Below are 22,701 nucleotides of genomic sequence, written 5' to 3' on the forward strand. Positions count from 1 at the left end.
CTTATGGCGTACAAAAATATTTGAATTCTTATCGAATCAGTTAGCGAAAAAGAGACGCAATTGAATACTATCAATCACCAACACAAAAATCTTCTTACAAATAGTGGAAGAAACACTGTCCAATTAGAAATTAAGTGGAGGAGATAGATATAAAATTGCAAATACAGAACTATTGTCATATTCTAAAAAATTATGTCCATACATGTTCAGTAAAATATCTCATTTGTATATACAAAATTGAGAATTTTCTTTTAAGAGTGTTGTTGTGATTGATAAGCAAGGAGGGGGACAAATTAATAAATATCTCAAATGAAGTTCGCATCTACGATTTTAATCTTTGAACGTATAAATGCAAGCATTATTCAGAATTTGATCGACGAGTTCACAAGAGTAAGAAGGTGTTTAGCAATTTCAACAGATGCATTTGGCTTTGCAGTCTTGAGAGCTCTCTCAGACATCTCCGTCATCAATCTCTCATCATCTGCAAGAAACACCGTTACATAATGGAGGGTCAGAAGAATAACATGATTTAGGAAACGAGTTAAACATACATCTAGAGCAGTCAAAAGGAACCAAAACAGAGGAAGCTGAAGTGTAAAATTGATTGGCAATTCCACTCCATACACAAAAAAATTATTCAATAAGGAGATGATGAGCACAATATAACACCTCCTATATGCCATTCTATGCAAGGAGCTCTTATATGTCTATTTATGCAATCTAAACATACGTTGGCCATTCACAGTAAAAGCTATGTACTACTGACGTTGTTATCCGATCTAGTTGGATGTAGTTATGACATGGATATGTGAATTCCATAAGGAGGTGATGAGCACAATATAATTAGTGAGAAGCACGCGTATCCCTTATCTTCAGCAACTTGAAGGAACTAAGCAATGTGTATCAACGATCTCTTATTCGTTTATAGTGACACTTGTGAGACTAGCTATTGTTTATTTCACCTTTCTGTGAATTCTTGTTTATATGGAGATATACTAAAGATAGGCATTTATAAAGACTTAATAAGAATCTACATATATGTCGACCAATAATGGTAACCTCCGCCTCCCGCTTTGTCTCTCTTTATGTCTCAGGTGTGTCAAAGATTCTGTGATGACTGATCTGAGAGGACATCGGGAGAACGACATACTTATTGCAGTCTGGTAATGTAACTGCATTCTCTTTCAGTAGATTTCTAATATGCGAGGATAGCTTTAGAGATATTTCAGGTTACAAGACTAAAATTGCCATATCTCTTGTACTAAGTTACAATGAATATGAACTTAGCTGCAGGCTGAAGTCGAACCAATTACTAACACCAGGCACATTTATAGTCATGATACCATGCTCTAACTCCAGTCTCCAGCCCCGCTAGTTTTACATATTATAAGTGACATCATGGACATACAGAGTTTCACGTTCCGAATCAAAATCATTGATATTTAGACCCAGACAAATGAAAGGTACAAAACCATGAAAGCAAAATGATGATTAGATTGTTCTTTTGACCAACTGCAAATATAATCAGAATAATTCCCTCATATTCAAGACAGAATACCATACCTAAAATTTCTTCAATAGAACTTTTAAGAGTAAGAGAGTCAAGTTCATCTTCAGTGATAACCCTTGAACCAACCAAATCAGCCATTAGACAAGCATTGTGAAATTGATGTCCTTCAGCCACATTCGGCGATGGTATCTGCAAGAATTTCAAGGAAATGTTATAAAGAAGTGTTTTGCCAAGATTAGTATACTAATATTTCAAGGAATCTGAAGTAACAGAGTTATAAAAACAAGGAGGAAATACAGGTGTATCTACATATAGGTTCTCTTCAATAATCAGCAGATAAAAGAAGCTACACTTCCATTAAGATCAGCTAAAACATGAATCCATTCGGTTAGCACCAGCAAATCCTAAGGGAAAGGAATATCAGCTGATTAAGTTAACAGTTACTTCCATAATACTAGGCCAAAATAAGTTTTGGACAGGCCCAAAGCTAGTCTAATTAAATGTCTAGAAATAGAATTGAAGTTGTACATCGTAGACAACGATCATCATCTACATTTTTCCTACATTTCATTATCACTTTGTTTAATAGGTTGTACATTTGTAAGTTCTCACTTAGTTCATTCCAGTCCTCCAATAAGTTTTCAATGATCTTTCATCAACTAGATAATTTGTAAGCAATCTCAGTACCCTATAGAATGTGTTTACTTACCAGAATACTAGGCTTCCCAGCAGTTAAGATCTCAGTGCAGATCATTGCTCCAGCTCTAGATACAACAAGGTCTGCAGCTGCATACGCTAAATCCATGGAGTGCAAGAACCTTCACATAATTAGGATCAAATCAGATTAAAACGGACAAAAGGATATCTCTTTCTTAACGAAAACTTAGAAGCCTGAAATGCAAAACTTAGAAGCCTTAAATGTCTAGTCTAAATCAGGATATAAAACATCTGCAGCTTTAATGACAAAAGACATCGAACTGTTAAAATAAAACAACACTCACGGGGTAATGTATAATCGGGGATGGAATTTCACGAGACTCTCCATCTCATCATATGCTAAGACCCCGGTTTGCCATATCAAAAACAAGTCTTTCCTTTCTTTTAACATCTCAGAATACAAATGCAAAATGGCAACATTAAGTGCATTAGCACCCAATGAGCCTCCAAGAATCAATACCACCTTACCATCTCCCTTCCCTACAACTGCATTTGAAAAGAAATGACGCCTTCCCACGGCCTTAGACGCATATTGCCTCAAAGACAATCTCACTGGATTTCCGCACACCACGCATTTGTTCTTTTGCCAAAACCAATCAACACTAGAATTAAATGCAACAAACACATTATATGCAAATAAAGAAAGCACCCTATTAGCGATTCCAGGTACTGAATTTTGTTCTTGAATTGCAAGTTTAATGCCTTTGAGACTTGCAGCTAAGCAAATTGGAAATGAAACAAACCCCCCAGTTCCAATTACTATATGGGGTTTGAATTCTTTAAGTATTTGGGAACTTTTAATTAGGGATTTGACGAGTACAAAAGGGAGGACGAATAAGTTGTAGAGAGAGAAAAAGGGCCGGCCTAACGGTGCAGCAGGAATCGGTTCAAAGGAGTATCCTGCTGTTGGCACTGCAGTGCTTTCCATTCCCGTTTGAAGTCCAACAAAGAGAATTTGGGCATTAGGGTCAAGGACATTAAGGTCGTCAGCAATGGCAATCGCCGGGTAAATATGGCCACCGGTGCCCCCTGCAGCCAATATGATTCGAAGGGTGTCACTTCCAGCAGCTGTTTCTCCGGATGCATTGGTGCTTTGATTGTCGGGTGTGTTGAGAGAGAGACAGTTACTGATCTTGAGATTCCTGAAAGAATTTATACATATTATATACAAAACAAAGCTTCTAGTTTATACATAAGAGAAATAGAGCCTTACCTAGATTGAAGTTGAATGGAGAGGGCCAAAGTTAAGGATTTGGGAACGAAGAATTGGGTGTTAAAGTATCGGCAGCTCGGGGAAGAGGGTAAATTAATGGCTGTTAACATGATTAACAAATAAATATGAAGAAAGCAGAATCAAGATTAAAAGGTCACATTTGTCTGCTCAAAGATTGGAGCTTTACTAGATTCTGAATCTACAGTAATGTTTTAAATTAGGTTGGTCGATGAATATAATCTTGAGTTCTTGTTTTTATGTCCAATAATTAATGTTTTCACAACTCCCAACCTACTGTGCTAAAGGTCCCATGCAGGTCTTTTCAAATTATATATCTTAATCAGTATTTCTTTAAGTTTATCTAACTTCTTTGTCATTTGATTTAAGAGGTGAACAATCTCGCTTGTTCGTTCATGGATCTGTCTTAGTAATCATCATTCAACAGGTAAGTGAAAATATCCATTTTGACTTGCTTATGTGGTGATATCTTCCAGTGGTACATGAATTTCTATAGGTGTTTGAACATGAATTGATTGATATTGATGGCATATGGTGATGAATCAAATAACATTAAGTAACTGTAGCCAAATGTACTACATATGTTACATATTACACACCATATATATGTCATAAGTTAAGGGTTAAGTTTATGACCAACAAATTAGAGCTTGATTTGGAAAAAATGTGTAAATTTGTGGAAATAACTGAACTATGTGGGTATTTGCCAATGACCACCTAGAAATTTCTTTATCAATGGCATTGTGACAGTACAGCTGCCTTATTAACTAATGGTTGTGATGGTCATTGGGTTCTGTTCCGTTTGATTTTTTACATACAGCAAATTTTCTTACGGCCATTCTTAACTTTGAACATGTCTGGACTGATAGAGAATTTCGTCGCCATCTGTTTATGATACTAAAGACACTCTTCTGTTGGGAATCATTTATTTTATATTTCTTGATAACTGGTTAATGAATTTGCACATGCTCTTTGTTTAGACGGCATGTGAGTTTTAAGTAGAAAACTATGTGCTTGCAAAGCAGTATGCAGCATGTAAACATTGAGCAATTAGTAAATATCATAATTATAATTCCATTTGATTATTATTCATATGAGTTTCATTTCTGACAATTCTGTTCTTATTTAAGTGACAAAAATCAGAGGGTTTTCCCTTTTTCAAGGAAGGGGTGTCAGGCATCCCATGTTACATGGAATAGCAACTATATTCTGTAGTAGTATGAGATATAATAAGCCAGCTAGCTGCATTTGTAAGTGACACACCTATTTTATAACTCTCACAGTCAAGCCATTTCGAAGTCAAAATCATTTTATTGATTGAACATCCAATGGGAACTCCACATTCAGAGAACATGATTCGGTTGACTTACCTTGAAGTGCTTATAGCAATTATTTTGGTCTCTGTAAGTTCAGGAAGTGTTGAATTCTAACTTGATTGAAACTAGAGTTTGTTATGTCCCATTGGACTGAGATGGCTTTCTTAACCATAAATGACACATTTCTGAATACCGTGCTATCAAACAACTTCAGTAGGCTTCAACATATTATTAGCTCAACATGACGCAGATATCAAGAACGTGTTACCTGAGGAAACCAATTCTTCTCCTTTTTAACATAATCCAGAGAAGCATAAATGAAATAAGTGTTGTTGACCAAAGAATTAGTCTATAGGTTTTTTATTATCCGATACCAGTTCTATTAAGACAATATATGACCAAAGGTGGAGCAATAACTACATGGAAAGCAATTACAACATTGTTCTTCATTTCACCTTACGACACCACATGCAAGTATGTTCTTAGTCCTATCAAAGTAGCAGCATGTTGTAGGATGAGGAATACCATGATACCCTTATTCTCTGCCATAATATACTCCATACTGTTAAAAAAAAAAATACAATTGATATGAAATCTTTAAACGGCTTGGTTTTATTTATAGAGGCTATGAAGGTCTGTTCTGAGTTGTGGTATTCTCCGCAGCTAGCTGTGCAGTAGCCTGTGATAGTAAAACTGCAGTGTTAGGGGTCATAGTTTGGTACTGAGAAGGAAGTGTTGGAGCTGTTTGTTGGGCATAGAACACCTGGTCATGCACTGGATGAGAATATTCATAGCCGTAATTAGCAGCGCCATTAGGAACAGTAGCCATTTGTTGTGATGGAGGAGGAACCTGGGATAGGCTGTAATACTGTTGATGATATTGACTTGAAGGAACTTGAACTACAGTTTGATTTGCTGGGGTAGATGTTATGTATACATTGGCAGGCATTTCAGGCTTAGAGGACTGGATTGTCCTTGCTGGATAAATAGGTGGGAGAGCTTCTTTAAACGCTGCTGAGGATGAAACCGTTGTTGGATTTGGTGGTGTTAGCTGCTGGTTCGAAGCTACAGCACTAGCATCAGCTACATTAGATTGCACTGTCAAATTATACTGTTGAGTCTGAGGTACTGGCACATAGTACATTTGATACTGTTGATCCATTTGTTGATGAAGTGGTTGCTGGGTTGGGGGTGCATACATTTGATAGTAAGACGGGACTGCCACTGGACCTGTTGCAGTATGTTGGATGTAATGCGCATTGGCAGGAACGAACTGCTGCTGATTTTGCTGTGGAACTTGCATAACTACAGAATCTTGAACTTGCTGCATCTGAATTTGAGAATTATAGTCCATAACAGCTGGATGCATTCTGGTCTCGCGACCTGTTGCTGGAGGTGCATCTTGGTAAACTGTGTGTTTCGAGAAGGATGTACCTGATGCGATGCTGCTATCACTGGAAAACATCCAAAATATTTTAGTTGATGAAAGTAAAAAGTTCTCGATGATTTTAATCTCAAGTATGATAAAACATGCTAAAAGTGAAGACTGAAGGGCAATAATTACCTTCAAGTCTTGTTATCTCTTTGTGGTTACTAGTTCTTTTTGTTGTTTAGATCTAAATAATATGTCTAAAGCTATTATTTTAGATGCCAAAACTCTTAACTAAGAGCATAGGTTCTACAATGGAATCTTGAGTATAAAATTTTGAAGAGTTGTATGATAATTACTGAGATGAGGTTTGTGTTTCTTAGATGTCATGCTATTTTTGATTGATCTTGGACATAGTGATATGACGTTAGACGAACACAAAGTGAACTATACCTTGCTACAGAATCAGGTGATTGCAAGTTGTAACCTCCAGCATGCTTTGAATCGGGCGATGGCAAGCTATAAGCATCTCCAACTTTCCGCTGAATAGGCTGTAAAGGCAATGGAGGCTTTCGGCGTCCAGAGGGTGCACCATGATCTGATTTCTCATCATCTGAGATAACCCGGCCATGATGTTCCCCTGTAGCTGGTGCAGCGTTCACCAAGGTAGCTGATGACGTAACGGCTGCACCACCAATTACAGTAGGAAGAGGTGGCGTTGCAGCTTGTGCAGCCAAATGAAGGTAAGCATCATCCAGATTTTGTGCATTTGAAGCTACATTCATGTGAGAAAACTGCTCATCTAACCCGAGCATCTGATCATGGAATCTTGCATTCATTTGACCACTTTCAGCTCTAACCTTAATTTGAGGCAAATTAGGCATAGATGGGGATGAAACACTTGATTCAAATGATGACGTTGTTTCAACCATTGGTGAATCAGGCATAGTGGATTGCACTTCCTGGATTACATTCTTTGCCATTTGCTGATTATTTGCAGCCAAGGACTCATTCTGAGCCTGATCCAGGTTTACACCAGAATCACTTTTGGGAATCCTTTCAAGCTCCAGAAAATTACCCTCCGCAGCTGAATCAGAAAGTCCTCTAGAAAGCATGCTAGCGTTGTTAAGAGCATCAACAAACCACGTTTCGGACTTAGAATCAGCAAGGAGGCAACCCATAGAGGCTGCAGTTTCAGGTTTAGCAAGAAAAAGGAACAAACGAAGACGAGATGGTTTCAAAGGGGATGCTGACATTGCACGATCATATTCTTCGATCATGTTATCCAAGTCTTCATCAGTTGTGACAGATACAAGGGAATCAAGTTCTTCATTAGGGAGCTGATACTTTAGGGAAAATCTGCGCCCATTGAGGAGAGTATGGGAAAGACGAGACTGAAGATCAGCAAGGGAGGACTGACGCTCAGCAACCACAATGCGTGTGTCACCACCAACATAGCAGAGGGACTTATCGTGGGGACGAGGAATAATGTGACCACCATAGCTGCATATGAGACGGAGTTTGGCACCGGAGACTAGTGCCAATGACTCCTGTTCCCATGTATCATTTTGCCGGGAGCGCGGTGAAGAGCTGGCAGAATCTGAATAGTTTTGTTGGGCAATGGTACCTATTGGAGTGGCAGTGATATGAGAAGGAATAGGTGGAGGATCCATTGACTTCAGATGGAAAATGGCCTAATGAGAACTCTACTGCTCAAGGCTTATTTTGGGGAGAAGAGTGTATAACAATAGGAGTAATTTAAAATAGTTGTAGTATTTGTTATATAATAGTATATATGTATATATCATCAAAGGTTACAGCTAGCATATTAACAGAGAGAGGGAAACAGAGTTCAAAAACTTACTGGCAACAGCTAATAAGTGAATGGAGAGATGCATTTATCAATGGTGTTCATGATATAAGTAGTAGATATACTATTATTTTTTTCCCCAAAGAGTCTATTGGAGTTAACCAAATTGGTCGAGAGAATGAATTGTTGTCATAACTGATGTTAGTTTCGTATAATCCTCAGCTCGTGAACTAGCTTTTGATGATAAATTGGGATTATAGTCTAGAGTACGAGCATATTTTTTTATGAAATTTATTGAAAATGGATGTTTTTCTTATATAATTATATGGAATATTATAATTTAACCTACATATTGTGGTTGTCAAACACTCAACAAGTCCGCTATTGCCTCATGAACAGTCCTCAACTTAATGAACTAGTAATTTTTTGGGAAATGGATCTGAAAAACTTTGGCCGAAATTGTTATTACGATATTAAACTTTATGGAGTTAGTAATAACAATTTTGATCAAAATTCAAATATATTTTTAAGATATTTTTTCCTAATTTTTTTTTTGTGAGGAGTAAGATTCATTTTAATTCTTTACAAAATCTTTTATAAGAATTTGTATTTATAAAGTATAACAAAATGTTTCTTATAACACATTTATTGCATGTTAATAAAATTTCAAAAGATTCAAGAATTTTACATTTGAATTCACTCCAAAAATTAAAGAATTGATCTTTATACTGCATTATTCTCTTCAGGACCAACAACATATTATTTTTTTATAAAAATAATATATATTATTATTATTATTATTATTATTATTATTATTATTATTATTATTATGGAGAGAGTTGAAGGATCACATGGGGATTTTATTGAAGAAACCAAAAGGGAGCTAATACTTGGGGAATTCCACGTGTGGTAGGACAATATTCAGGCTATTTGCCACATGAGATGTTACCGTCGATTGGAGTTTGGGTTTCCATCCTTTTTTTATTTTTAAATATTTTGAAACTCGAAAAATTTAGATTTATTTCTATAGATAAAAGTTTGAGTGTAACATGTTATTTATCAAAGATGATATTATTCTTCATCGCCTCAAAATTTCAAATTTCAAATTTCAAATTTCCTTTATAGATGAAGGGATATTTCATTAAATTAAATTTAAATTCGATCGTAATAATATGAATATTTATTTTTTTATATTTTAGACTGTTTTATTGATCTCTTTTTATTTTTCGGTGGCGTAATGCATGCATGAGAAATAGTGAGGGTAGTGGCGGATATTAAAAGCAATCCAAATTTCCATAAAAACTTTAGCTTAATTTGTGTTTCCTTAAGATTTGCGAAGTTTGTACTCTACGTGTGGAAACCCAATGGCATTGGCATGAAGATCCAAAAGACAACAAAAATAGTTTGTTTGTTTTTTCACAAAAAGTAAAAGATTTTAAACATTAATTTCTTAAAAGGCACTAAATTATGATAATAAAAAATTATTCGGTGAAAATAAAATTTTATCGCATTATGAAGATCATAGACTTAATCATGAACTCGTAGGTTAAAATATACTAATATTTGCGATCAAATCTTTCTTTTATTTACATATGTGTGTGCGTGTTCGAAAAACAAAAAATAGAGTTAGACATACGTTTTTTAAATTTATCTGATTCCAAAAAAAAATACTCAAGAATAAAAATAATAATTAAAAGAGTGATCTATGAGTGATTATGAACTTTTGACTTAGATAATGTTGATAAATGATAAGAGCAATTTAAACTTGATACATAGTTTAATTATGTGCATGATTCATAAATCTTCCCTAATAACGTGGCGGAACCACGAATAGTAACACCCTTCATTGAAAAATTACACGCTAAAATAAAAATATATTTTTATGTATATATATTATATATTGACATTTCTTAACTTCTAAGCGATTTTACTTTTTTATATTTTGACACCCTTTAATCAAAATATTGACTCCGTCACCTGATTGTCCCATTTGATATAGGAAAAAATTAACTTAAATGTTACGCACGCAAAAAAATAGAAAAAGAAAAAGTATCACCTATTGAACTTTAATTAAATCAAAAATGATTTTTATAAGTGTCAAATTTATGTGCATGTCGACACGATCAACCAAAGGGTAGTGAACTATGTCACATCTACGTTACCTGAAACTAAAACTAAGTTCATGCATAATCAGAAGTGGATAACATTAATAAATAAATAAATAAAAGTTACATTTATATAATTCGACTCTAAAAAAATAAAAAAATAATTTGAAAAGGAGAGAAGAATTTCCGACAAATAATTAAGAAATATAGTTCACACCTACTAGCTTGGAATTGACTTCAATCTTTCCTTTTCCTATTGGTTGGAGCACAATCAAGATTAAATAGAGCGATATAATCAATTTATTTGAAATCGAGACGTTATTATTTTATTTTTCGAGACTCTTAGATCAACTCAAATAGGTGAGGCTTCTGATTTATTTCGAAGAAAAAGTGACAAAACCCAAGATAATGAGTAGACAGTAGTAGTAGTGTTTTTTGTGGATTAATTTTTTTTTAAAAAAAAATTCTAATTCTTTTAGTAATTGTTACAACACATATAACTTAAACAATTTATAGGTATTGACTAAAGTATTACTCAAGCAAGGTGCAAATCCTTGCTTAGAGAAAAGAAACTCTACTTTTTATTTATTTAACTCAAGTAAGTATTGTATTATGGCACATATTCCTAACAAATACAACTTTTTATTTTTATTTTTTACACATCTTCAAATTGAAGATATATATGTACACTTTAAAGGTTTTTTGTTTTTAAAAAGTAAACCAAAATTGTCCACTTTGATGAGTGATACTTAAAGCTAGTCAAGTTATCTCTCTCAAGCTACACCAAAACTAAAAAATACATGTTTATAGAAACTAAAAAATACATGTTTATAGAAACTAAAACATGTATTTTAATTGTTTTAATGCAGAGATTATGCGTGATTCGTGGGACTTGTTTGAAATTATTATATCTATCGTTAATTAAATTAAGAGTCATATTTTTTAATAAGTATTTAATAGTCATGAGAGATATACAAATCGTGACCTAAATAGTTATTCAAATCATAATTACGAACATTAACTAAGAAATAAGTATTTAATAGTCATGAGAGATATACAAATCGTGACCTAAATAGTTATTCAAATCATAATTACGAACATTAACTAAGAAACCTCATTATATTTCTATTCTTAGCTATTTATGAAATTTTTCCTTTAGTTTTCCTCCAATGGGCCTCCAAATATCCATAACATCCTTTGTGGGCTTCCTATGGGCCTCCAAATATCCATAACATCCTTTGTGGGCCGTGGATTTGCTTCTCATAACCCACTTATTTCTTTTGGGTTTGGGTCAGAATACGGGTTCGGGTACTTTTGTAACATTCATTTTGTTGTTATTATTGTAGGGGAAATTGATGGATTAATTGGAAAAACTACATGAATTAATAAATTTTTAAAAATAATTATTGATTTTAGCGATATTTTTTGTTTATTACCATTTGTAGCAATATTGTAATAAATATGTAATATGCATTAAAAGTGAATTATATATACAATATATTTGAATTATAATTGTTTTTAAAATATATTATGTTCGTTTGATAAAAAATTATCACATTGTATTAAAATATATTAAAATGTGTGATACATGTATTATCCATCATTAAAACTTGTATTATATTTGAATACTAAATTTATTTCTAATATGTATTAAACTTGTATTATAAATGAACTAAAAGTGGTCAAGTGAAAAAAAAAAGTTATTGCTATAAATAGTAAATATTTTTTTATTATAGTATATTTATGTAAGTTTCTCGGATTAATTTGGGGTCACTCGCTATCCATATTTTCGGGTGATTCTTATTTTTTGTCTTTAAATTTAATAGGTCTTTAATTTTTATATTCAACAATAAATAAAAAGACGGTCAAAAATACTTGACACCAAAAGAACAGAAAAAAAAAATTGTTTCACATAAATGTATATCTTTGTATCATAATATATATAAGTTATGCTTTACAATATCATGCTCCTTAGTTTCTACATAGCTTATGTCGATGGAGGTGAGAGCTCAGTTTAGAACCCACAAATTATGTTGTAGAAGACATAATTTAGTTTCTAAAAAACATATGTCGAGCAAAGCAAAATTTCAATTTCAAAACCAATATATTATATCGTAATAACCTCCTTTTTGTTGGTCATTTATCTCTATAACAAGTAGCAACTTTTTTTGGCAAAAGAAGTGGAGAGTACTTGAAATATGGCAAAACCCTATTTCAGAATAGAAACCAATCATTTTAGAACATAAAATATTACTCCCTCCATTTCAAAAAGGATATTTGACTTGAAATCGAGTTTACGAAAAGAAAGAAGACTTTTTAATCTTGTGGTTCTAAATTAAAGTTATGTCAAAAATACCAAAATGCCCTTTAATCTTGTGGTCTTAAACATGCCACGTGGAAAGTTAAAATTAAATTGTTGCAAAAAAAAAATCATTCCTGTTCCTATCTGAATTAAACAAATCCTAAGTGTCCCAACATAATTTATGTATAATATACATATTTATAAATAAAAATATCACACACATAATCAGTATATAAGTTTTATATTTTTATTATATTTATAAATAAATTTAATCGAACTATGCATACAGCTAAATTTCAGCCCATGATACTTTTCATGAACCCAAATATATTCCTCAATGCCACCCGGCTGCTGCGTCCATTTTCAATTGATTGTTTTAAAATATTCATTTTTATCATTTTTTTTTATTTAAACTAGTGATTTTTGTTTTTTGAGTCTTCAATTTTTTTTGTCCTAAAAAGATTATCTTCTTTTTTTATTTTAATTTTTTATTGTGACATGTCTCAAGCCACGTAATTAAAGACATGTTGATATAAAAGGTGAAGGTGAAATCAATGATGAAAGCTTAGTTTTGATGCAAATGTGGAATCGAATAAAAGAGTAGTATAAGAAGACTAGTCAAATATTTATGATTTGACAACACAAGTATGATATATGCTTGGACAAGTTATTAGTAAATTCCATTAGAAGACGTAGCTGATTCCGATAAATAATAATCTTGGGAGTCTTTCGTCGGTCAAAAATCAAAATCATACTATACTAATTCAAAAAGAAAAATCTCAATTACTTTGAAAATATTTTCAAATTTGTTTGTTTTTCTTTTCTTTTAAGTCAATTTAAAAATAAAATAAAAAATTTTCTTTTTGACGACTTTTACATTTCAAACTTTTTACCTCACAGTGTTTAATATACTAGAATTACTTCCTAGAAAAACGAATCAAATTATAATGTACGACTTTAATTAGTTTAAGAAATTGTCATGACAATAAAGCTTTAACAAAAAAAAGGCAAATGGTATTAAACAGCAAAATATAACAACATTTGGTGTAAAGTTCCCATTTAGATAATATCTTAAAATCCATCTGGATTTGGATCATAATATTGCTGTAGAAATAGATTACTCCTATTATTTTGATTCTTAGAATCTAAAAAATGATTGTACGAAAAAAATTAATAATAAAGGAATAGACAATTGAACAGAATATATTGGGATATTATTGTTATGGTAATGACTAATGGTCATGAACTTTCTGGATTGAATATGAAAATTTTGATTTTTTTTAATTTTTAAATTCAAGTAATCAAGATCCTAAGTCAATATCAGTAAATTCGGCCAACTAATTTGTAAAAAGTATGATTATAGAACAAGTTTATTGGAACAATGTAATTTGATTTAATTTTTTTTTACTATAATTATGAAGAACCCTAATTGACACTATTCCTTAGCTTAGTAAAACATATCAACTAATTTAGTAGGATATTAAACGTAGTATTGGATAGCATATGAACTTAAGTTCAGTTGATACAGATAAATACAAGATTATCATTATTTTTAGATTATTCAAACTCTCAAATTTGAAATGAAATCCTTTTTTTTTTTTTAATGTTGAAAGAAATCAACCTTTAAACTACTAAAAATAATTTCTAAATACTACTATCATTCACAAACATTCACTCACTTTTTTTAAAGCTTGGTCATATAGTAAATATCTCATTTTGACTAAACAGAACATAAATCTCCAAACATTAATCTATGCCACCAACAAAAGTAAAAACTAAAATGAAACATCCTTTTTTTCTGATCAGTATTTGATTAAAATAATATTTTACCTTTTCAAATATTTTTATATTTTAATTTTCATATATTTTAACTAAAAAATGTACCAAAGGTCATTTATTTTAAAATAAAAAAAATATTATTAATTTTTTATTTTTCTAATCAAATTTTAACTAAATTTTCTGGCTATTTAATATTACCGAAAACTAAAATTTTCACATGGATAATATTAAGATGCTCTTAAACCATGAGCAAGCGACCCCTTAATTAGTGATTAATTAGAGGGCAGCCCAATAGTCTCATGTCTTTTCCATTGTTTATTAGGATTAATATGTGTAACAGTAAGACTTAACATGATTGGCATTCCTTAATTCTATATACAAATCATTACTTCTCCATTTTAATTTATATTATCTTATTAAAATATTGACCAAAGTCAAAATCAAAAGAAAACATTATTTTAAAAAAATTATTAATTTAGCGAATGTTAACTTAGTAAAACTTTAATATATAACAATAAAATAAACAGAGAAGTATTTATTACTCTTCCCGTCTTTTTTCAGTTATCATACTTTCTTTTTTGAGAGCTAAATACTATGAACTTTGACTAAAATCTTAAGACTACTTTTTTAATCATATCAATATGAAAAAAATTACAACTTATACTCAATATGTTTCATATTTTAAAATATAGTCTAATTTACGCGCTACGACAACTAAAAAGGACCATATCCTAACAAGACTTTACATAGTAACATTGTAATTAAAATTGAATCAGATTCTTATATATCCATTGTGCTTCTAAATCATTATATACCCATATCAGAACGAGCCATTCAATATCTACTAGAACATTAACTTTCTTTTATCATGAATCAATCTATATTTTTATATATCTAAAGAAGACCAAACGTACAAACATATAACAAACTTTGATCATATTCCAATATTCTTGACCCACACTGAATTAAAGTTATAAATATCCTGGGCCATACCCTACTTCTTTCTTGTATACTAATTTTTTACATCAACAACATATATAGCCCCCACAGTAGGATCAAAGATGTTTAATGAATCAAGGTGAGAGTTTTGACAAGTATTTATCATCACTTGTCACACTGATGAGAAAAATAAAATTTGGAATACGAACCATAAATTTTAAAAATCCTAAATCTCTAAATCTAACACAAGAATCTTATATACGATGTAATTTTTTACGTAGATTCACCCCTAACTCCATTAAAATGTCAACAATTCTTTATCATATAAATAAAGGGAAAAAGAAAAAAGAGAGTGGGCAAATATTTGACAATTCGTTATTATGGGAACCTAGATATTTATCTCACAAAAATGTGTCTATATTCATCCATCTGAACACTAGGACCATATATGGACAAGCAACGAGACCATAATAACTATTTAATACTTGCTATTTATCAGATCACTTTATTACCTTTAAGAATATAACCAAAGGTCGTTAAAACATTATAGAGTAACGAATCGTACGTAATCAATGGTGAGTCAGAAATTTCACGAATGAAGCAAACACTACCTCATTAAAACCCATTCAAGTGGTTTGAAACCGTTGAGCTATAACGGCCCGTTGTGTCACATTTTACTTTATATATGATATTTTTTTCTCAACGAAGGGTGTCAATTAAACACCCCGACATACACATGGTTCCAACTACGTTATAACTTCTTTGAGTATAGTTTTGTGACACCCATGATAGAAGGCAAAGTGATTATGCAGACTACGATATATTAAAATTTAGGCAAATCTTTTATCGGAAAGAAAAAATAAAGAGCGATATATAACTTAAAATAGTTTTATATCTTTTTGTTACTTTATCCATGCATTTTTAGTCACAAGTGGATTAGTCATTCTATATGTATTAAATAATATATTCATTGGTATATTGAGTAATATGAGGATTAAATTACAAATCAAATATCAAACAAAATTATATTCTATTGACTATTTTTTTGCTATACGTCATAATAAGTGACCCCATATAGTATGATTGTGGGGAATACACTCGTACCATCTTCAATAATAATGTATGTGACATCTCTCTAACAAAGGGCATACAGACGAAAATAATTAATTAATCAAGGTGAAATATTGACCGTATAAATATATGACAACTGATTTAGCTCAATCTCTAAAATTAGCTTATGCGAAAATTTTTATCCAAATCCATGAAAAGAAACCAATTTCTCACCTTAAAAGACTAATAATCTTTCGAAACAAGAAAAATTCATATGATATACACACTTTTAGACCAATTTCTCATCTTTTACCTTAAACTATACTCGCTATGTGTTATATGACGAAACAAGAAAGGTTGATATGATATACACACTTTTTAGACCACTTGCTAACTCTATAATTTGGTACTCTATAATTTGGTACTCAAATAAATTTGTGCGATCGATCTGTTGGGACAAAGAAAACAACTCGTGAGAAATGACTTGCAACCATCCAAACATACTTTTTCGGAGAAACTTTTGACCAAATATATTTAAAATAAACAGATTTTGAAAATTTAATTAAACAAGTTATTATAATAACTGTGGAAATGATTTTTAACTATATTTTTACAACCATCAATATGCCATAACAATTATGTGATTTATACATCTTTTGAGACCAGTTATCATCTTAAATAAATGTCATAACAGTTGCATGATTATAAGAACTTATCATTAAAAGCAATATTAAAAAATTAATATATTCCATTTTTCAAATTTAAAAAGAAATTATTCCTTGTTAAATCAGCAAAAACGAAAGTAAGTTCTCATGTAATTGACTCCGCAGGAAAATGAGGAAAAGAATCTTAGGACTGTATTCGGACTTCAGTACATTGGAAATCATTGTAGAAAATATTTTCCAATTTTTTCTCCATGTTCCGCTGGTCAAATTTAGAAAATTATTTTCTCGAAGGAAACTAGACGAATTTAAAACAAGTTCCTTGAGAAAAAAAAAATCGTCTCTAGCCAATTTAAAATTAAAAAGAAGTTGCACAAGTAACATTGGGTGAAAAAAAAGCATAATACATAAATATATCTCTTGAATTAGCTTTAACGGATAACTATGACCTCTAACTTTGTGTTCGCACAATGAAACATTTAAACTTATATGACATTGAACAAATAGACATCCTACATGTCAATTTATGTCCCACATGCCCCCGTAGGACAGATATCTCTACCTATTCAATTTTATGAAAGTTTAAATATCTACTTATACACACTCAAAACTGAAAAGGCATGATTGTTCATCGAACCCAAGTTAGTTTAAGTATTATGCCCAAAAATAAAATAAAAAAATCAGTGATTCCACCCTCCCCCATATCCACACCCACAATCCACTAGCCCCATCCCACCACTCCACACCCTCTACTACACCGACTTATATCTCTCATGGTATTTTATTAAAAAAAAAGTAAGAAATCATTTATTTTAAAAGAACATTTTCTAATACGTGTTGCTTTTTTCACTTTTTCTTTTTAAAAATAATTGGATGTGAATCAATCTTCTGTAAATACACCTCATACCTGGTCTCTAAATAAGATAATTTGATAACCCGTTGTTAATCCGCCCTAATTCACTGTAATTCCTGACAGATTTTTGTAACGCCCAATTTAAATTACGAGAAAATCAAACTGTCGATCAAAATCAATTAACTAAGCAACTAAGATTTCCTAATAAGCCCTTGACCCGTAAAGAAACAGAATTTAGGGTTATTCAGTGCTGTGCATTTACAGTGAATGGGAGAGTACTAGTGACAGGTAATGGTCGGGGTAACCCACCCACACTAAATAAATCAGTACTACTCTTTATTTGGTCTCATATTTTCTTCCTATAAATAGGGCCCCCTCCATAAATTATACATATAAAATAATCTCCCCCAACCCTCTTTCTGCATTAAACACCAACCACTCTAAATTTCATTTTCTTCTTCTCTTCCGCTGTGTATTAATTAACATTATTTATTGATTGTGTAAAATGTAGGGAGGAGAAAAAAGAGGTGAAAATGGAATGGGTGATATTGTTGACAGAAGATAGAGAGCACATATGATGGAATGCTGCTGCTAAATCTGGAGAGTCTTAACAATAAAAAAAGCATTTCACTTCATTTGTGCTCTCTATGCTTCCGTCATCCCTTTCATCCTCTTTTCCTTCTATTTTTCTCTCTTCTCTCCCTAAATCTATACAATAACTTGTTCAATTTTTAGGTTTTTCTTACTGGGGAAATTTCTATAAAAGGAAAGGTAGGGCACCTACCATCATTATTCACCCATAATTATCCCTTTCTTCTTCTTTTGCTGTGCAGGTTTCGTCAGAAGGAACATCTGTACACTGTATTATTTTATGTATTCGCTTTGATTATGGGGCCAACCATTCTATTGGATGAGTTAATCCGCTCAACTTCCATTGACGAATTGTAGGTTTGAACATTGTTTTGAATTTCTACAAGTAAATGCTTTTAACTTAAGCTTAGTTTCTGCAGCTGTGCTGGAAACACATGATTTGGATCTCTCTCGGCCTTACCTGAAGAGGTCAAGTTACAATTTTACAATAGGTAATCTCTCCTCCCCTCACTTCATTATCTCAACTTATGATGAACATAAATTTATATAGAATAACTACTACCAAAGTCTGAATCCATACTTCCGTAATACTAAAAATATCATGAAGGATGAACTCGTAGAATTTAAATTCGAGATCTGCCTAGTTATATTAACTCAGTAATTGAAGTATAATTAACAATCACCGGATGCATATTATCTGATCATACATAGAAAGTGTATGGTTTTAGGCTTAGTTGTTAACAACTAGTATGTACATAAAGAGGATTAATTAAGCATGAAAATTGCCTTTTTCCTAATGAATTAGTTGGATCTATGGCTTCGTCTCTTGATTCATTTTCAGTGTCTTATACTTGTCCCCAAAGAGTCTCTCCATCCAACATTTTACCTCACAAGTTTAAGATTAGGAGGATTAAAAGACTACACACATCTTTTATTTAAGACCACAAAATAAAAAAACTCTCCAATTATTTTTTAAAACACTAAAGTAGATCTCATATTTTTTTGGAACTACTAACCATATAGGGCAATTATTCAGTAAAGTGCAAGTTTAAAGATATGTTATCTTGTAGGATATTCTCTATTGCTAACTGATTCTATCTGCTTCATCTTATCTATAACTGAATTGATTCCGGTTGAATTTTTTAGGGATATTTAGACTTCAACCAACAAGCAAATCAAAAAGTTGGCTTCATGAAAACTTGACTCCTACCAAGAATATATGGAAGAACCAAAAGCAACCATCTTAGATTATTAGGCTTTAACAAGACTAAGAGATAAGATGGTACCTTGTGTATTCTGTAGAAACTGGAGGAATCAACATCCAAGAATGATTGGACTAATTATAAGTACTTAGCTTCATTTTTTCTTCTCATATTATCAAGAAGAATCTTCCATTTATGTTGTCATTGCAATAGTTTGTTGCTGTTGAGAGTAGTGATTCAGTTTTCACTCGATCATCATGGTCCACAATCAAGTCGATCCTTCAAAATGTAGCAAATTGAATTTTAGTATATACATCATATAAAAGATATGTTTATTGAAAATAACCTTGATCTCTTAAAATCTATGTACATCATAACTCCCCATACCTGACTTGTGAGATTATTACACTACTGAATACATTGTTGTGTACTTGATAAAAAATGAGCTGGGAAATACATTAAACCATGAAATGCCAATCCCTCATAGTATTGTTGTTCATACCAGGAAGGATTTTCACTCATAACAATCCTAATTTTTGAAATTCTAGACTTTTCTTATTCCTCCTTCTTTCGTGTCACCACTTCTTTCTTCCTTCAACTCCTATAACGTTTTATATTTGCATTGAAATAGTATTTTACATTGCATGTTCTATTCATTTACATTTCCATTACATGTGCAAGTCATTCAGCACATTTTCCTCTTTGTGGTGGAGGTGGGGTTGGGGGGACAGCGAGAAAGAAAACGGTAGTGAAGTGATGGTGACAATGGTGGTAGGGAGAGATGAGGAGGAAAGAGTGGCAGTGATGGAGGTAGTGACGGGGAAAGAGAGGAGGAACCAAAAAATAAAATAAAATAGGGAGAGAGTCGAATTTGACCTGAACTATATATGTGAAAGGTTTAAACTTGCTCCTCATCAGCTTATACGAAAGGATCAAATTTGCTCTCCGTTTTTTAAAAATTAATCCTTGATCGGAGAAATTTAGCTCTTTCTAATAATGGCAAAAAAAAATTAATCCTTAATTTGGAGAAAGTTAGCTGTTTCTAATAATGGCGAGATATATGTAAACCTCAATTATAAATGAGAAGCGAATTCGTCCCGTATCACATAATTCACATAATTCTGGGGCAAATTTGACCCTTAATAAAAGCATATTGAAGATTATCCAATCTACTGTAAAAAACAAAAGGCATGTTTTATATTCTTGTCCACATCCAAATTAAATCCTTTTCGAAAGTTAATTTGATTAATTTTTAAAATTAAATTTGATGAAAAAATATATCCTTAATTTTAATTTAAGTTATTAGTATTTGACCCTAAAAAAAGAAAGTTATGACAATTAAAAATGAAAAATTACATTTATTGCTCCTTCCATTTTAATTTATTTATCCGATTTCAATTTTATACAGAATTTTAAAAAATCTAGAAGACTTTTAAACCTTAATTCTTAAATTAAAAATAGATAAATATATTAATACATAAAATCTTAAAAGAAAATAATTGCCAAAAGGGAAGCAAATACTTTGTCAAAACAAACTAGGAAAATAAGAAAAAGCAAATAGAAACCTCTTATTATTTAAATATCGTACTATAATGTTTGCACTAACGGAACACCTACACCCGAGCAACAATGCAAGCACTACTAATGCAAGCATTAGTAATACACCCTATTTTGCATTATTCTTATACACTCTATCAAACGATCTTAGGTATAACTTTGGATGACCTAAAAATGTAAGAAAAATATTTTTAGTGGTATATATATCAGTTATATTTATATCCTAGTGGCTTCAGACTAGTTGGACGGAATGAATTTTTTCCACTAATTTTTTTTAAAAAAAAACAAACATCAATGCTGTGAGATTAAGAGGGCAATATACAATACAACTGGGTATGTATTGATTGGACACCAAACAGGGTGATGGAGTTTGAGATTTCGGTGATTTAACGGAGGCGGACTCAGTATTAAGAATTTGAATTCACAAGTTATTATTTAATTTTTTAAATACAAATATAGAATCTACGGAAAAATTATCGGCTTCATCTGAAGCAATGAAGCCCACCTAGCTCCTATCTAGGTCCATGCCGATGGAGTTTCTGAGACCTTTCCCCCCAAATATAGAGTCAGCTTTGTTGGATAACACTTCACCCAATTTTAGTCCAGAACTAGTTAACAATAGCCTCCTAACGCCTATACGTCAAAAGCTAGCAGACAACTTTGACAGTGATTTTTGCAGTTCTCATTCAAAAAATGCCGTATCTTTTGACTCTAACTCTTTTCATTTGACTATGAATATCTTGTGGTTGCTAACTCAAACTAATTCGAAAAGTTTTACCATTTGAAGGAAATTATAAAAACTAAAAAGTATAAGCAGAAAAAGAATCGGCATATATATAAGATCATATTCTCTTAAGGAACAGAACAATAATATTTCTGACCTGATAATAAAAATGAGTGAATCTGGAAAGAGGTGTATGGTGGACCAATAATGTTAGCATATTTGATCTGCTTCTTTTGTTTGTCACTTGCAAAAATATTCGTGATGATACATTTCAATGGCGGGGGCGAAGAGGGACCAAAAATAAAAAGGAGAGTGAAAGATTGATTTGAAATTTGGAATGTTTTTGTACTTATTTGGGTGGAAAATTGAATTAGTACTATTCTATCCCATTGAATCGTGTATGGTAAAGAGAGTTTATAGGGATTCGAGTGGAACGCATGCCCAACGCGTTTCAGTTCCTCCACGCACACCTTCATCTCTATCCATCCACTTGCTAACTTTACTCTTCTTTCCTTCATTTTTATATATTATTTTTATATATCAAAAAAATATAATTATTTTTTTCATATTTTAGTATTATTATTAAATATTTATTTTTAAAATTACTTTTTAAAACCTAATAATAAATGTTTCCTCCATTTCATTTTATGGATATTTTTCAAAGAGATTTAAATAAATTTGATCATATGCTTTTTTTAATAATTATGATTTATAATACTTTTTACATAATTTATAAATATATAAATTTTATATTAAAAATATTAGAAATTTCTTATGCTAATTTCTGATAAACTTAATCTATTTTAACTCTAAAAAAATAAAAATGGTCATACAAATGAAGACACAAGAAATATCGTTCCATTGGAATAATAGATATCTCAAGGGAGCAATCTTCGTGAAACTTGCTTTTCTAAAATATAATAATATTTCATCACAAAGTACTTTTCGTTTTATTTTATATGTCTCGTTTTATTTTGTATTTAT

The 22,701-nt window shown here is 31.6% G+C and overlaps 2 protein-coding genes and 1 long non-coding RNA gene across 3 annotated transcripts; all 3 read right to left on the reverse strand.

Moving 5' to 3' along the window:
* Positions 1 to 150: 150 nt before the first annotated feature.
* Positions 151 to 4,185, reverse strand: LOC107015450 (UDP-N-acetylglucosamine--N-acetylmuramyl-(pentapeptide) pyrophosphoryl-undecaprenol N-acetylglucosamine transferase). The gene is made up of 5 exons (XM_015215717.2): positions 3,441 to 4,185; positions 2,512 to 3,369; positions 2,220 to 2,328; positions 1,564 to 1,699; positions 151 to 481 (listed from the first exon to the last, which is right to left on the reverse strand). Exons 1-5 carry the CDS (start codon positions 3,548 to 3,550, stop codon positions 363 to 365), a joined length of 1,332 nt encoding a protein of 443 aa, XP_015071203.1. The 5' UTR covers positions 3,551 to 4,185; the 3' UTR covers positions 151 to 362.
* A 1,089-nt stretch (positions 4,186 to 5,274) lies between these two features.
* On the reverse strand, positions 5,275 to 8,258 carry LOC107015449. Its single transcript, XM_015215716.2, has 2 exons — positions 6,597 to 8,258; positions 5,275 to 6,228 (listed from the first exon to the last, which is right to left on the reverse strand). The coding sequence occupies exons 1-2, from the start codon at positions 7,814 to 7,816 to the stop codon at positions 5,400 to 5,402; spliced, it is 2,049 nt and encodes a 682-aa protein (XP_015071202.1). The 5' UTR covers positions 7,817 to 8,258; the 3' UTR covers positions 5,275 to 5,399.
* Positions 8,259 to 18,853: 10,595 nt separating this feature from the next.
* Positions 18,854 to 22,226, reverse strand: LOC114076540. The gene is made up of 2 exons (XR_003577475.1): positions 21,875 to 22,226; positions 18,854 to 19,715 (listed from the first exon to the last, which is right to left on the reverse strand). It is a non-coding gene; the product is annotated as an uncharacterized LOC114076540 (long non-coding RNA).
* Between the last annotated feature and the right edge of the window lie 475 nt (positions 22,227 to 22,701).

This window comes from Solanum pennellii, chromosome 3 (assembly GCF_001406875.1).
Source record: "Solanum pennellii chromosome 3, SPENNV200".
In the NCBI taxonomy this organism is placed as follows: Eukaryota; Viridiplantae; Streptophyta; class Magnoliopsida; order Solanales; family Solanaceae; genus Solanum; species Solanum pennellii.